The sequence below is a fragment of the Anser brachyrhynchus genome (genome assembly GCF_964034855.1).
Source record: "Anser brachyrhynchus genome assembly, chromosome: 1".
In the NCBI taxonomy this organism is placed as follows: domain Eukaryota; kingdom Metazoa; phylum Chordata; class Aves; order Anseriformes; family Anatidae; genus Anser; species Anser brachyrhynchus.
Window position 1 is genome coordinate 111,024,738 of NC_137694.1, and position 14,135 is coordinate 111,038,872.

Here is a 14,135-nt window from a genome sequence, read left to right on the forward strand (position 1 = left end):
TCAGCACTTTTTCTGATGCTGCAGATACAGTGGAGTTCCAGGCATCCCTAAGAGGTAATCAGTTCCATTTCAAACACTGGTTTAGATAAAAACTTATCAGCGACTCCAATAGGCATACTTCTGTTTTTAAAACACATACCACTGTACAGCTCCCGCCAGTATGCACCCAGGCACATAGTTACAAACAATGTCTAAACCATAGTTTTATTAATGTATATTTAATATCTTTATTTTCTTAATCCATTACTTTAGTAGGAACTGACACCAATGTATTGTTTATTCACTTCACACAGAATTGTGCATGGTCCTGTTACTTCTTGAAGACAAAACTGAAGGACAAGTAAAGGAAAGCAAAGTGAACTGTTACTCCTTGCTGTCCAAGAAAAGAGAAAAGTTAGTAGATTAAAATTTCATTTTAGTATTCCAAAAACCTACAATAGGGACAAAGGAAGAATACAAATAAAAAGAGCAATTACTTTTCTTTCTAACTATGCGTCAGGACTCATGGGACTGCAGCATAAGCTAAATTTTACGAGGAGACTTCTGTCTGCAACTATTACCTTCAGACAAAAATTTGGCAAAGCTTTCAATTAAGGATAACATATAATGAGGACTAATAATTGGTTTGGGCGAAGTGCCTCACCTTTGTCTGCAGTAAACTCTCATCCATTTGGATGTACTTAAAGCACGATTTTGACAAATAACAACTTGAACAAAAACATGCTCCATCACTGGGTGAAAAAAGAATGAAAAGGTGTGAAAGACAGGTGTTTTGAAATCCATAAAGATTAGCATTCACTACACTTTTGCAACTATATTTTATTGCAAATAGACTCCCTCTGCACTGTGTTTTTTACCAGCCACCAAGACTGGGCAAATAGCTGGGGAAAAGCTAATTCCAGGAGAAGAACCAAATCAAGAGTAGTAACAAGCTGCAGTCTGCCTACAGAGAACAAGGCCATTGATGTTGGCTCTAGACAGCTGAGGGAATTAATACAGGAGAAGCGGCTGCTGCACGTAACCTGCAGCCTGTGCTCTTCCAGCCCAACGGGATGAGCTGAGGGATGCATCCGTAACCTTTACAGCTCTGCAGGTGCCATCGTCCCACTTTCCAGGATCTTGTGCTTCTCTATAGCCTCTGCAGCCTCTATGGTTCCCCTCTAATGAACTGTAGGAAACGTGTGGTGGGACTGGCTTGTCAACTATTCAGCTTGGGCCTAAGCACAAGAGTGATTTAGGCCCTAACTTTGGGCCTAAATCACTCTTGTGGTTTCCACCACAAGATTAGTGATAAGCACAGATACTCATCCCAGTATACAGGAAACCTCCGAAGTGCAAAGTTCTTTAAATGTGGGAGTGGAAATGGACAGATCCAGCTGTGAACCTCTACACACATTTGGATTACTGCCTTAGAAGAAAATGCAGAAGAGAAACACAAGGCCAACTACAAGAATGTGGCATATGCTTGGAATCCAAACAGGAAGATGAGTGCACCTGACCCGGCCTAATTACCAGTTTTTTGACTAAAAGCAAGTCAGAAAGCTAATGGGCAAGGAATCAAACTTGTTCTCAATCTGCACATCAGAGGCCTGGGCATTTTCTACCTAATGTTCATCCAAAACTCACATTGTTTTGACTGGAGGATGAGGTTTCTCATGAGGCAGGTTTGAACCCAGCACTGCACTCATCACGTTCCTCCAAATGGTGCCGCTTATGAAACACGAGTCAACGCAGGAACCACCTCAAGCTTAAACCAAAGCCAATGGCGCACTTGGGCATATGAGCACGCACATCACTGTACCTTCCAATATTTAATTTGACTTTGGTACACTAGCCGACTTCAAGAAAAAGGTGTGTGAAACCAAGCATCAAGGGAGTAAAGTTAAACAAGTACTATCAAAGTGATTTTGTGTGGGGTAGAAGAGGGAAAGTCAAAACCAAGTGTGAAATGAAGATTTCAGCATTCACCTTGGAAGTTCAAGAGTAGGGAGTTACACGACAAATGTCAATATCCCTGTCAGTATTGGGGCAGGGTTGGGGGAAACAGCAGGACAAGAATTAAACTGCGCTGCATTTGTGAGATCAGGCATGGTGCCAGGAAAGAAAAGCGTTATGCCAGACCCCCAGTCTATGTAACTGATCTTTTAAATGGCTTATTGGCACTGAATTCTGGAAAATTACAGTGATTTACAGAATTGAAAGTCTGACCCACAAGGTACCTCAGCAATAATGTTTCTGGTCGCCTGGTAAGTGACCACAAAAGGATAAACCACTTAAAAACCACCTTGGTTATTTTCATTAGGGCTGGATTAAACTATGCTAGTAAAGTAGGTATCTTACAACAAGAAGAAACAATGTGATATTTAACACATCCGAACCTGACTTAAGGTACAGTAAAAATGTTAAGAACAGGGCACCTTCCGTTGCACAGCAAGTCAGGATGAGCAAATCACATTGTCTAGCATTTTTCAGGCATTCGTTTTGTCACTTTCAATTATTTTCCCTTTTGCTTTCCCTTACTTCAGAGGTCACAATTATATATATTTTCACATTCCCTAATAGAAAAAAAAAAGAAATTAGCTATTTCATGAAGTGTCACATAGGCTGCTTTTGAGTTCTTAGACCTTATCAAACAACTGAATTATGTGCTTCTAACTGTCTCTCTCCTCTTTCTACTTTTACTGCTTTTTTTTTAAACCTTTATATATAATAACAATAGCAAAAATATGCTGGGTTTCATTAACTTTGGTAGAAACCATGAGAAGTTGCACTAAAGATCTTTTAATTTAATTTTTGAATAGAACACACAAAAAAAGGCAAATACAAATTCCTTGCCCTGTTCCCTTTGAGAGGCACATTTGTCTTTTTCCCCCACAAATAAAAATGAAGGTACAATTTTCACCATTATATATATATTTTTTTTTTCCACAGCTGACCTGCTTAAAAAGATCAGTAAGAGGTAGCATGTAACATTTGAACAAGTGCATTGGCAGAAGGTATCTGCTGACTGATACGCAAGAATACTTTTCCAAAACCAACCTAGCTTAATCTCTGAAACAATGCCTTTGCAGGTATTACTGTTTTCATATTTTCCTTTGGAAGATGGTAGATTCAGCAAGAAGTATTTTGTTTTTTTAAAGAAGGTCAGAGTAATGTATTTAACCCATATTCTTTCTCATTTTCTTTATTTATACTAAACAAACTCAGAACTATAAAAGTAAATGTATCTACAAATGCACAAAATCCACCAGGCTCACAAAGCCTTGTGACATTTAATAAATATTAAATTTAAAATCCTATTACTAGAAGAACATTAGGACTGAATGTGATGGGAGACAGCAGAGTGTAGGTCGTCTGTGCAGCCCTGTTTGAGCCAGCTTGAGAATCAGCAGAAAAGCTATCTATTATAACATGTTTGTTTCCCCCCCACCTCTGCCATACTCAGAAGGCACTATTCAATGTCTCTTTGTCCTACCTGTTACCCTATAGCTTATTTAAGGTAGACAGTGTGAACTCTGTACCAAATGAAGTACTTGACTCTCTGGAACTCACCACCTTGGTACCCTCACACAGTAACTACAGGGTCAAACTACAAGAACGTCTTTGTTTTACAATTGGGAAAGCAAACAAAAAGTACCAGAAGCATGTAATAACTCTGAATGTTTAACTTAAGACATTGCATAACGCTTTTCAGAGAATGTGCCATCTACGGTTCCTAAACATAGCTGCTACTAGCAGCTTCTGCAAGTGGCCAAAACGCCTGCAGAGCAGATCATCTCCACTCACGCAGCCAGAAAAAAGGAGAGGGCACCTTTTGTACCAAGCTTTTCATAGCGGCCAGAAGATGCCAAGCCTAATGGAAGACTTCCATGGCAGAAGTTACTGTTTTAACCTTTTCTTCACTCAAGTCACAATTTGAATGTTATTTTTCTTCAGCAGTGATCAAAATAGAGATCCCATGTGAAAAATGGCACATTATCATGCCACCAGAGCTAAAACTCCTGCATTCAAGATTAGAAACCTCTTCCATCAGAAAAAATAAATATATATTTGGTGTTTCATCCACGTATTCAGATGTAGCGTTTGCTAGAAGGCAAAGAAAAAATATTTAATACAGAAAATGCTTTACTACACTATGCTTGTAATAGCATAGCCTCACAAGAGGTGGAATTCCTAAATTTCCACAAAGCACCCTAATACTGCTTTCTTCTTTCTAGTACAGACCACAAAGCCAACCTACATCACTGAAATGTAAAACAGAGCAGGAACTGCTGGCTAACTTCATGGAGGGATGTGCAGCTATGAATTCACTGGCGCGCAGTCATGGTGGTGTGATAATACATGTTGAAAAACCCAGCTGCTAATTTCTCACTTTCAACTTTTTTTATAAAGTATAAAGGGCACAGTGCTTGAAATGGGATGGGATATATCATTGTTTCACTAGAACATCTCAAAATATCTAGTAGAGGTATCAGAAGGATTTCTTGAACTGATTACTACATGAACATATATAGGGAACCTCTCTCTCCAACATTTCAGTCATTACAAATGACAACATTTTTGCTTGTAAAGCTTTTGCTTATTACTTAAGCAAAACGCTGTTGCTGATTGCTCTGGTTTTTGAGGTCATAAAAGTGTAACCCTTCTTTGGAAATCTACTATGTATTAAACAGGCAAGTCTGATGCCATTAAGCTCCTGAAAAAGGCTCAACATTCCCATAAGTCATATAGGTGGTTTGCAGAGCTAGCAAACTGCTTTCTTAAGGGGTCACGAAAGCCTGCCTATATCTTACTCATCGCTTCCTCAATTAAATTAATTCTCTGCACCCATAGCCTCATCCATCACTTCAGTTAAGTCTTTATACTCAAATGGTGATTAGATTTGCCAACTCAGCATCGCTGTAATTACCTCTCAAAGCAATGTGCTGTTTCATCAATTCCATTTGAACATTACTTGTCCTAAGAAGAAATCCAACAATTACCAGTCTTTCTAGAGTCATTAACATTCTTGTGTGTCTATGCTTTCTGAATTTCATTTTAACAACCTTTACATGAAAAAGGGGGGGAAAAAAGTTGGTATTAATAAGACATCATGAATTACCCAAATACTAAGAAATTGCCTACATGAGTGTTAGAAACAATTAATGTAAGAACGTGAGACACCAAATACATTAACAGTGTATAGAATATGCTAATAGGACAAAATACTTCAAGAGATATTCATCATAAGCAGTAATATTATGCCAGTAATTTGATGATACCTGAAATTCATAAACAAAAGCAATTAAGTTGTATCATTAGAATGCTTATTCTTAATACTTACTCCCCCAAATGAATTTAGTTTCTCTAAATTTAGGGATTGACAATCGTAGTGCAAAGTTCACCTATTTCAACCACTGATGTTAATCTACACTGAAGGCAAACTTGGGGCCAAAGGCAATTAAAAATAAGCATGTTTTTAATTCCTTATATTCATGTTAGAGCACTGACTTACAATTAGGAACAATTTCTATTAGGACAGCTGAGGAGGCCACTGCCTCTGGCTGCATCCCTCCCTGCTCCTGTCTCACAGATGACTGAGCTCACCACGAAAAAGATCCTGCACCACTGCAATAGGCACGTCACTGCTGCCATGAGGTTCAGTTTCTTTAACTTTGCAGGGGTACAAACCGCCTGCAGCTCAGTCAGCACAGATGGAAAAAAGGAAATCTTTTTTTATCCATCCAAAAGCAAGTCATTTCCTGCTTTTAAGTCAGAACCTGCAGTCCAGACCCTTTGTTAGCTTCAGTCTGGTTTAGTTTTACTAGCACCTGGGGAGTGGAGGTGGTGGTGATTTTTTTATTTTTTTAAATAATCACGTAGGAGATTTCCACTGGAGGATTTCTCACTGACATTTTAGAAATTGACTTTCCAATTTAATGAAAAAGCTTACATCAAAGAGAATTCATTGTTGTTTGTTTTAATGTGATTAATAAGATGGCTTGAAAATAGATGAATACTCAACCGAGACAAAATGAATGTTAATTTTCTTTTTCCTCCAGTGACTGTGTTTCAAATGAAGAATTTAGCTTCGGTACCTTCCTTTTTCTTGATCAATACCATTTTTTTCAGCTTTAGAATAGCAAAAGCTTCAGGATGCCAGCTATCCTATTTCTACATTCTTAAGACAAATCTTCTGGGCTCAGAGCTGGCCCCAGTTAAGCTACTGATTTTTGACTAAATGTTGCAGGACAATGTTAACAGTAAAAATGACGGGAGAGGAGGAGGAAAGAATAGACAAGACCCAAAATGCCATGACACGCTAGCCATGTATATGAGTGAACTGGTAGAAATCAAGAAGGACATCGAGGTGCTCAAGCGAGTACAGAGAAGGGCAGCGAAGCTGGTGAGGAGTCTGGAGAACAAGTCCTGTGAGGAGCGGCTGAGGGAGCTGGGGTTGTTCAGCCTGGAGAAGAGGAGGCTCAGGGGCGACCTTATCGCTCTCTATAGGTACCTTAAAGGAGGCTGTAGCAAGGTGGGGGTTGGTCTATTCTCCCACGTGCCTGGTGACAGGACGAGGGGGAATGGGCTAAAGTTGTGCCAGGGGAGGTTTAGGTTGGATATTAGGAAGAACATCTTTACTAAAAGGGTTGTTAGGCATTGGAATGGGCTGCCCAGGGAAGTGGTTGAGTCACCATCCCTGGAGGTCTTTAAAAGACGTTTAGACGTAGAGCTTAGTGATATGGTTTAGTGGAGGACTTGTTAGTGTTAGGTCAGAGGTTGGACTAGATGATCTTGGAGGTCTCTTCCAACCTAGATGATTCTGTGATTCAGTAAGGATCTCAGGGAATGTCAGTCTCAAAGTACTCGTATTTCTCTGTCAGCGGTTCTCCACAGCCAGCTAGAAGGCCGGGCCTGCCTTCTCCTCAGGCCTGCAGCACTCCCTGATCTCATGAGGATGCTGATGCTCCAGCTCCTGTGCCACTGTTGCTACAGGGGTACCATCGTGCATAGAAGCTGGCATTGCTGTGGAAACATTTAGGGGAAGGACATCTGGCCGCTGGCTGCCAGCACAAAACACTGCCCAAGGCCCATCCACCAAGGCTCTCCAGGGAAGCAGCACAGAAACCTCTCTCTGAAATGGGAGGAAGCAATGTGTGTCAACACCACCACTTGCACCTTCCAGTTTTGTCAAACGAGCTTTTCTCCATGTTGGAGCTGTGTTTGTTTCTTCCAGCTTTAGTTCAAATGCCAAAGAGAGTGAAGTACTGGCAGGATTTGTAGATAAGGAATATTAAAACAAAGTAACCAAGATCTCCCTCATTAACTAATATGCAGAGAGCAGAAATACGTCCCTGTTAAACAATCCCTCGAAAGGTTCGTCTTTCCTGCTGTATTTCTGAAAGCATTTTCCGGATGGATGGATGGATAGATGGATGGATGGATGGATGGATCTGCGTGTATGTGAAGAGATGAGCAGGAGAAACAACAGTAAGGAGGACAAAGGGAGATGTAAAGGGGAGAAAAGGGACAAGAGGATTTCATGTTTTGGATAGTCCTTGTAGACGAACAGCCCAAGTGCAGAGAACAGTAAAGAGCAGCCAGACCATCTGCAGCTCCATATCACAACTAAAACATCGGCTGCTACATGGCTCTGGCTTGTATGAAATCTCCCACTGCTCTGTGATGCTACGAGACCCAGACAAAGGGAGTTAAGCAGGAGCTAGTCAGAGTTACACTTACAAAAGGGAAGACAATTTTCCCATTATAGCAACGGCAAAAGCCCATAAAATTGACTTTAAAAATTACTATACTGACTCTTGTATACTCATCACCTTTTACCTATTAAATTTGCTTGCTATGTGTCACTGTTTAGACTCGGGAATTTTTTATAAATATTTCCGCAGGCAGACATCCAAATTGCTTGTCTGGCCTGCCTAATTTATGTCAAGTCAGCAGCATAACATACCACGAGGACTTAGTGTGTTACTGCATCAGGTCAGGGCACTTTATGACTGTGGCCAATTTAAATGCACCTTGTGACAGTCTGATTTGATGACAACTCTCCAGAGAATTTCGATTGTAGCTCATTTGATGTTCAGGTTAACTTGCAGGCATTTAAGAAGGGAAGACAGTAGGTAAAACATGTATTGACATCTTTGTACAACTTGTGTCATAAACACATAAAAAGAGCAAGAAAGTGAAAGAAACGAAATGTACAGTTCCTCCGTGTCAAATGAGAATCCTTGTAAAATTATTCAGCAAAGCAATTTTGTCGGCCCCTGTGACTCCTCTTCCCCAAATGCTCTAACAAAACTGACAATTAAAAGTATGGGGTCTCACCTGGAAACAATTCAGTGTAACAGCCACACATACTATTCTGCTTTCACCATTAGGAAAAAAAAAGGCTGGTTTTAAAAGCCTTTCAGGATTTCTTGGATTATGGTTGAAGGAGGCAATTAAGAAAAGTCAGTTTTTCCAGATGCCTACCACTGACAGGGAGAAAAAAAGGTTCTTTAAGAAATTAAAAAAAATTATATAGTGTTTTAACAACTACTTTTGCACCATCCAGGAGATGACCACTCACCCTTAAGGTCAGTCTGTTACAGTCTTGCAAAACCAGAGTACGACGTGACCACCATGTTATATAGCACAAATTTTTATTTGGGTCACAAATAAAAAAAAATATTCACAGATGTCTGATTTTCAGCATGAAGTGGACTACAACCCCTTTGGATTATTTATTTTAGTTTTAAAAATCTACTCTATTAACTATCCTAAGGGCAGGTATGAACAAACCATAAAACTCTGCCTGGCAGAAGTTTATGAGATATTGTAAACCTAGCCCTTATAATACACACTAATCCCTACAACACGACATTTAGAACACTACCCAAACCATTAAATCAGGCTGAACATACATTAAATACACTGAACAGACGAAGTTAATTTGGCCCAACCTGCCAAGGAAAAAACAATGAGAAAATTAAATCCTGTATTTTGGACCTTGAAAATAAATTCAGATAGTCTAGAAAAACAAGGCCTAACTGAAGTTAAGGAACTATCTTGTGCTTCTGAGCCATGGGACTAATATCCTAAGGAAAAGCTTTCTACACACCCCTCAACAGTGAGCCACGCTGTGTCTCAGTTTCCCTGATTTAACAGAGAGATAAATGACACCGACCTCTTTTCCAGGTGGGAAGGAAAGCCTGGGAGGTCTCATATGTAGTGATGAGAAGGGGCATGTCTGAGACAGATGCAGACGGAAAACCTGGAAGTTTTTAGCTCGACACCCACTCCTGAAGATGTTCGGCCTTACATCAAGGATGCCAAAGCTCCTAACAAGTGTCCAGGTATGGGCAGGAGGCCATGAGGCTGCGCTGTGTCTCAAGGGCAGCCAGAGCTTTTAGGTCATTTGACTGAATTGTAGCTATAAATGGAGATCTCTGCAGCTTTACTGAAAGTCAGCACCTGCATCTGGCTGTCCCTCAGGCAGTCTTCAAGGTAAGTTTTAATTAAAGGTGTGGATAACAGCAAGGAACGCCACCACTGAAAATGCTTGCGACCTCTTAGTCAGAGTTGCATGCTATTTCAGGACAAGCACGATGTGACATCATTTCAAAAGCACGGGTGGATCCTGCCTTTTGGCCTCACAAACTGGAAGGGGGTACGCCACATCCTTCAGAGCAGCACACCCTCCCTCCTTTCCCAAGCACCTCCAACAAGCAACGTCACGAGGCAAGCCATGTCCTTTCCCACTGAGGTGCAGCGTGGTCAGAGGTGGGGTGGGAGGAACCTGTGACAACGCGGCAGCACAAAATGCCTCCACAAACTCTGATGGCACGGGTCACAAACTGAGGAGCGAGAACCGTGCAGTCCTGCAGCCAGGGTGACAGCAACAGGGTGGTTTCTGCCCCAGTGGGAGGCGTGGGCCATGCTGTGGCTGGACCACCTGCTGACTCTCAACACTGAAGACACCAAAACACTCATGGCAAAAGCATCCACAAAGCCCTTGTATGACAGAACCCAACCACACAGGCAGATCTTAAGGGAACAACAACAGAAAGGTAAACTGGAAGAAAGAGCTACTACTGAAGTACTCATGTAATACTGGCAACTGAGTTCTAGCCTGAAATCCTGACTTTTGGGTAGAAATGGAAAAATAAATCAGCCCAGTAAGAGCTGCTTCAGAAATGCTGTGGCACGCCAGCCACAAACCCAGGGCAAAGTGGAAGGCTTTGGGATGAAACAAACATTGTCAATGTAAGATCATCCATTTAAAATTAAAAATATAAACTTCAGTAAACACTTCAAACGGAGTTGCTTTAATAGCATAAAATACTGGGAATTTAGCACTGGAAAACTGGAAAATAGCCCCCTGCTTTTCACTTCATTCCTCCCTCACAATCATCTTAGGCCAAAGGCATATATATATAGACACACACACACACAAACGTATGTTTATATATGTATGGCTATATATATAAGTATACAAAAATACACACAGAAAATTTGAACTACCACCTACTGCTGCATGAGATTTATTTTTTTTTTAATGACTAAATTTCAAGAGGATTTCTGGCTCCAATACACACAGATTGAATGCAGCTAGGAAGCTGAAGAGGCAGCAAGAAATATGAGTGAGTCAGTGTAAGAGAACTACAAATTGCTTGGCTCTTCATCTGCAGTTGAAGTGCCCCGTAAAAGGATCCTGTCATTTTCTTTTTGCATGCATGTCTATGGGAGGGGAAGAAAAAAGAAAAAAAAAAGGGGGAAAAAAGCAGTAGTTACTTGGAATTTCAGAAATTGATTCAAATGCAATTCCAGTTCCTATTCATTCAGCATACCAAATTCTGAAGTTATTCTTGAACTACTTTCTTCACAGATTAAACTGCTTCAAGAGGAACAAAACAGACTAGAATAGTAAAGTAAATATTCAGTGACAAACATGAAAAAAACAGAAATAAACGCTCTTTTAACCAAAATTTTTATATACACCCTTGTGTGCTCTTCTATTTAAAATATTTTAAGGAATCTTTGAGCAGATACAAGAAAAATTATATATATATATAACTGTATATGTTATATAGATAAGTAAACCAGGTAGTAGATAAGAGATCTCATATAAGATAGATCTATTTTATATATTTCTGTATCTGTCGTATATTATATATATGAGGGAAAAAGCAAGTGGGTATGAAGTCTGCACTCACTTCTTACTCTAAGAGAACATTTTCCAATCAAAAATTAAACAAAACACAGGGAGCTGACAGGGCAACAGTACAAAGGTTGGTTTACAAATCCCAACAAATGTTATAAATTGCAACATTTTGACAACTGTTGGAAATCAGTCAGAAAAAACCCTGAACATGTCAAGACAGAAGACACAATGTTGCCTTATGTAGGTTTCTTAATCCAACAGCCCAGACGATTTACTCAATGAGACAAAACTAGAAACAATAATTTTAATAAATTTAACTCATTCTGTTTTTCATGAAGAACCCTTCCCTGCCATACAAACTAATGCCTTCTCAGGGAAGATTTAGATGCCCACATGAAGTGGTTCCTAACTTTTCGTTGTCTTCATGTCTTCTCTTTATACCTAATTACGGAAATTCAATTTCTGTCCTTCATCTCTACACTGTTCCTAAACTTGTTTTCATCTGGGTTATTAAAAAAGTCCAAACTCACACAATGCAGACCTATTAACTTTCTGCATTATTCACTTCATTTGGTCCCAGTTTATTTCCATGCTTCTCCTTGAAAATGCTTGTAATCTGTCTCAAATTTTCGATTTTGTATCACTATTTGCAAAAGACACAGTATCATCACCTAAGAAGTGGTTCCTTTTCTTTTTAGCACAGTATGAAGTGATCAAAGTCTACGGAGCACAAATAAAATTTGAACGTAGACCTTGATTTTATGAAGAAAACCATCTTGAAGTAGTCGTTTGAATTCAGTTGCAAGGACATAAAATTGCTCATTGCTCTCACAGCTGCTGCCTAAGGCACTCAATTGAGTGATATGAAAAGGTCTTGACAGGACTGGACCGCTCAATCACAACAGTCACAACCCACATTTGGCTCAAAATTAGCCTGTGTGCGCAGGAGATGCTAAGGGGTAAAGATGAGCATGCTATAGCCAAGTCCTTTTCCTGCCTACGGCTGTCTTGCAAAGGAAACCTCTCCACTCCATCTAGCTGTAGCATACTAATTAGTCTTATTGTCAAAGGCTAGACATTAAAACAGATTTTCTTTTGTGTCACACTTAGCAATAGCAGAAAAATATTCTTATGGTAGTAAAGACACACAGGTAACACCTAGAATAAATGAAAGCATTTCAAACTCTCCAACATTTGTCAAATGAGTATCTGCTGCAGTGCCTCCAGACTCCACATGAAGCACCTTAGAGAACAGTATTTGTCATTTAGAAGTCAAGAAATTATGTAATTAAGCACTTTTGTTATAAATGCAGCAATACTTCTCACTGAAAAAAAAAAAGATGAAGACGTAGAAAGTGCAAAAACTGTATTAGCAATAAGGTTTTATGTAAGGGGAGGGGGGAAGAAGGGAAGGAGGGAGGGAGGGAACACATGGCTTTTAACCATTCTAGCTGGAATTTCACTTACAAGCAGGACTCTCCCTTCAACACTGAGATCTTTCAGACAGATTTTTGGCATCTCTAGTAAGATGATAATAACAAGTTGAAGGGGAAAAAGCCACTCTTACCTTCCATCTGCATAGTCTGCATCTGCGCCTCCCCACCAGACATCTGAATCGTCATCTTCAGCATCAGCTGAGTCAAGATTGTCACTTTCCTCTGCTAATGGGCAGCAAACGAACTCCACGCCACGAAACTTGTCAATTCCACAGGGCAGCAGCATGCCATAGTCATGCAGATTCATACTCTTCTCACTACAGGACTACAGAAATTAAAATTAAAAAAAAAAAACAAACAAACAAACAAAAAAAACATCTTAGTGATGGAGGAAGCTGGAAAAAATGTGACAGACCTCAAGAAAATGTAAGGGACCACGTACAGCCTTAGGAGGTTGAACTTGGTGAACTGCATGATTTCTGAATTTTGAAACATGACTTAGTGTGGTCACCTGTGCATTCACTACCTGCACTCTACGTAGCTCCCTGTCTGTCTGCATGACCATGGGAAGAAAGCAGCTCTTCCTTCCCCTGCCATTTAGTCTTTGCCTTTATGAAAAGACTCGTTTCCTCCCACATACTTGGTGACTCCATATGCTCTTACTCAAAATCTTCACAGGATCTGCCTCAAAACCAGAAGACCCTAAGGCAGAACAATTATTTGTCTTCCTGAGGTGTTAATGCTATTAAACAGCTCATTGTGAGAAAGATCAACACTTAAAATTAGAATTTGCATACATGAAGGCTGGTGCCTTAAACACTATTTTTAAGAGGGCAACAGGATTGCATCCAGACAGATTATGAATATCTCCAGAGAAGGAGACTCCACATCCTCTCTGGGAAACCTGTTTCAGTACTCTGTCACCCTCTCAGTAAAGAAGATTTTCCTCGTATTCTGCTGGAACTTCCTGTGTTTCAGTTTGTGCCCGTTGCCTCTCTGGGCACCACCGACAAGAGTCTGGCCCCATTGTCTTGATGCCCTCCCTCAAGACATTTTATATACATTGATAAGATCCCCTCTCAGCCTTCAAATCTTCTCAGGGCTAAACAGGCCCAGCTCTTTCACCCTTTCCTCAAAACAAGAGCTGTTCCAGTCCCCTAAATGTCTTTGTAGCTCTCTGCTGGACTTGCTCCAGTAGTTCTAGGTCCCTCTTGTACTGGGGAGCCCAGAACTGGAAACAACACTCCAGGTGTGGCCTCACCAGGGCACAGTAGAGGGGAGGATCACCTCCCTCGACCTGCTGGCAACCCTCTTCTGAATGCACGCCAGAATACTGTTGGCCTTCTTGACCACAAGGGCACACTGCTGGCTCATGGAATAGTGGATACAGTTCTAAAAGGCGGCAGGAAATTTTAAGACAGATTAACGTACCTCTTTAGCAACAGTATGCCAGTGCAGGTGAGTTTCACACACATCCATCCTTTCCTGGTGAAGGAACTTGCACTTATCTGGTACCAGAAGGGCATCACTCACAAACTCGCCCACTGAAAGAAAAAGAA

At 40.5% G+C, this 14,135-nt stretch overlaps 1 protein-coding gene across 4 annotated transcripts in view; it reads right to left on the reverse strand.

The window, feature by feature from the left end:
* APP (amyloid beta precursor protein) overlaps nucleotides 1–14,135 on the reverse strand; it is a 244,534-nt gene that overhangs the window by 125,816 nt on the left and 104,583 nt on the right. For all 4 annotated transcript variants that reach the window (XM_080573113.1, XM_080573114.1, XM_080573112.1 and 1 more), the window contains exons 4-5: nucleotides 14,008–14,120; nucleotides 12,708–12,901 (exon numbers count right to left, since the gene is read on the reverse strand). In XM_080573113.1, the coding sequence (XP_080429239.1) occupies nucleotides 12,708–12,901; nucleotides 14,008–14,120 (307 nt within the window). The remainder of the gene's footprint in view (nucleotides 1–12,707; nucleotides 12,902–14,007; nucleotides 14,121–14,135) is intronic.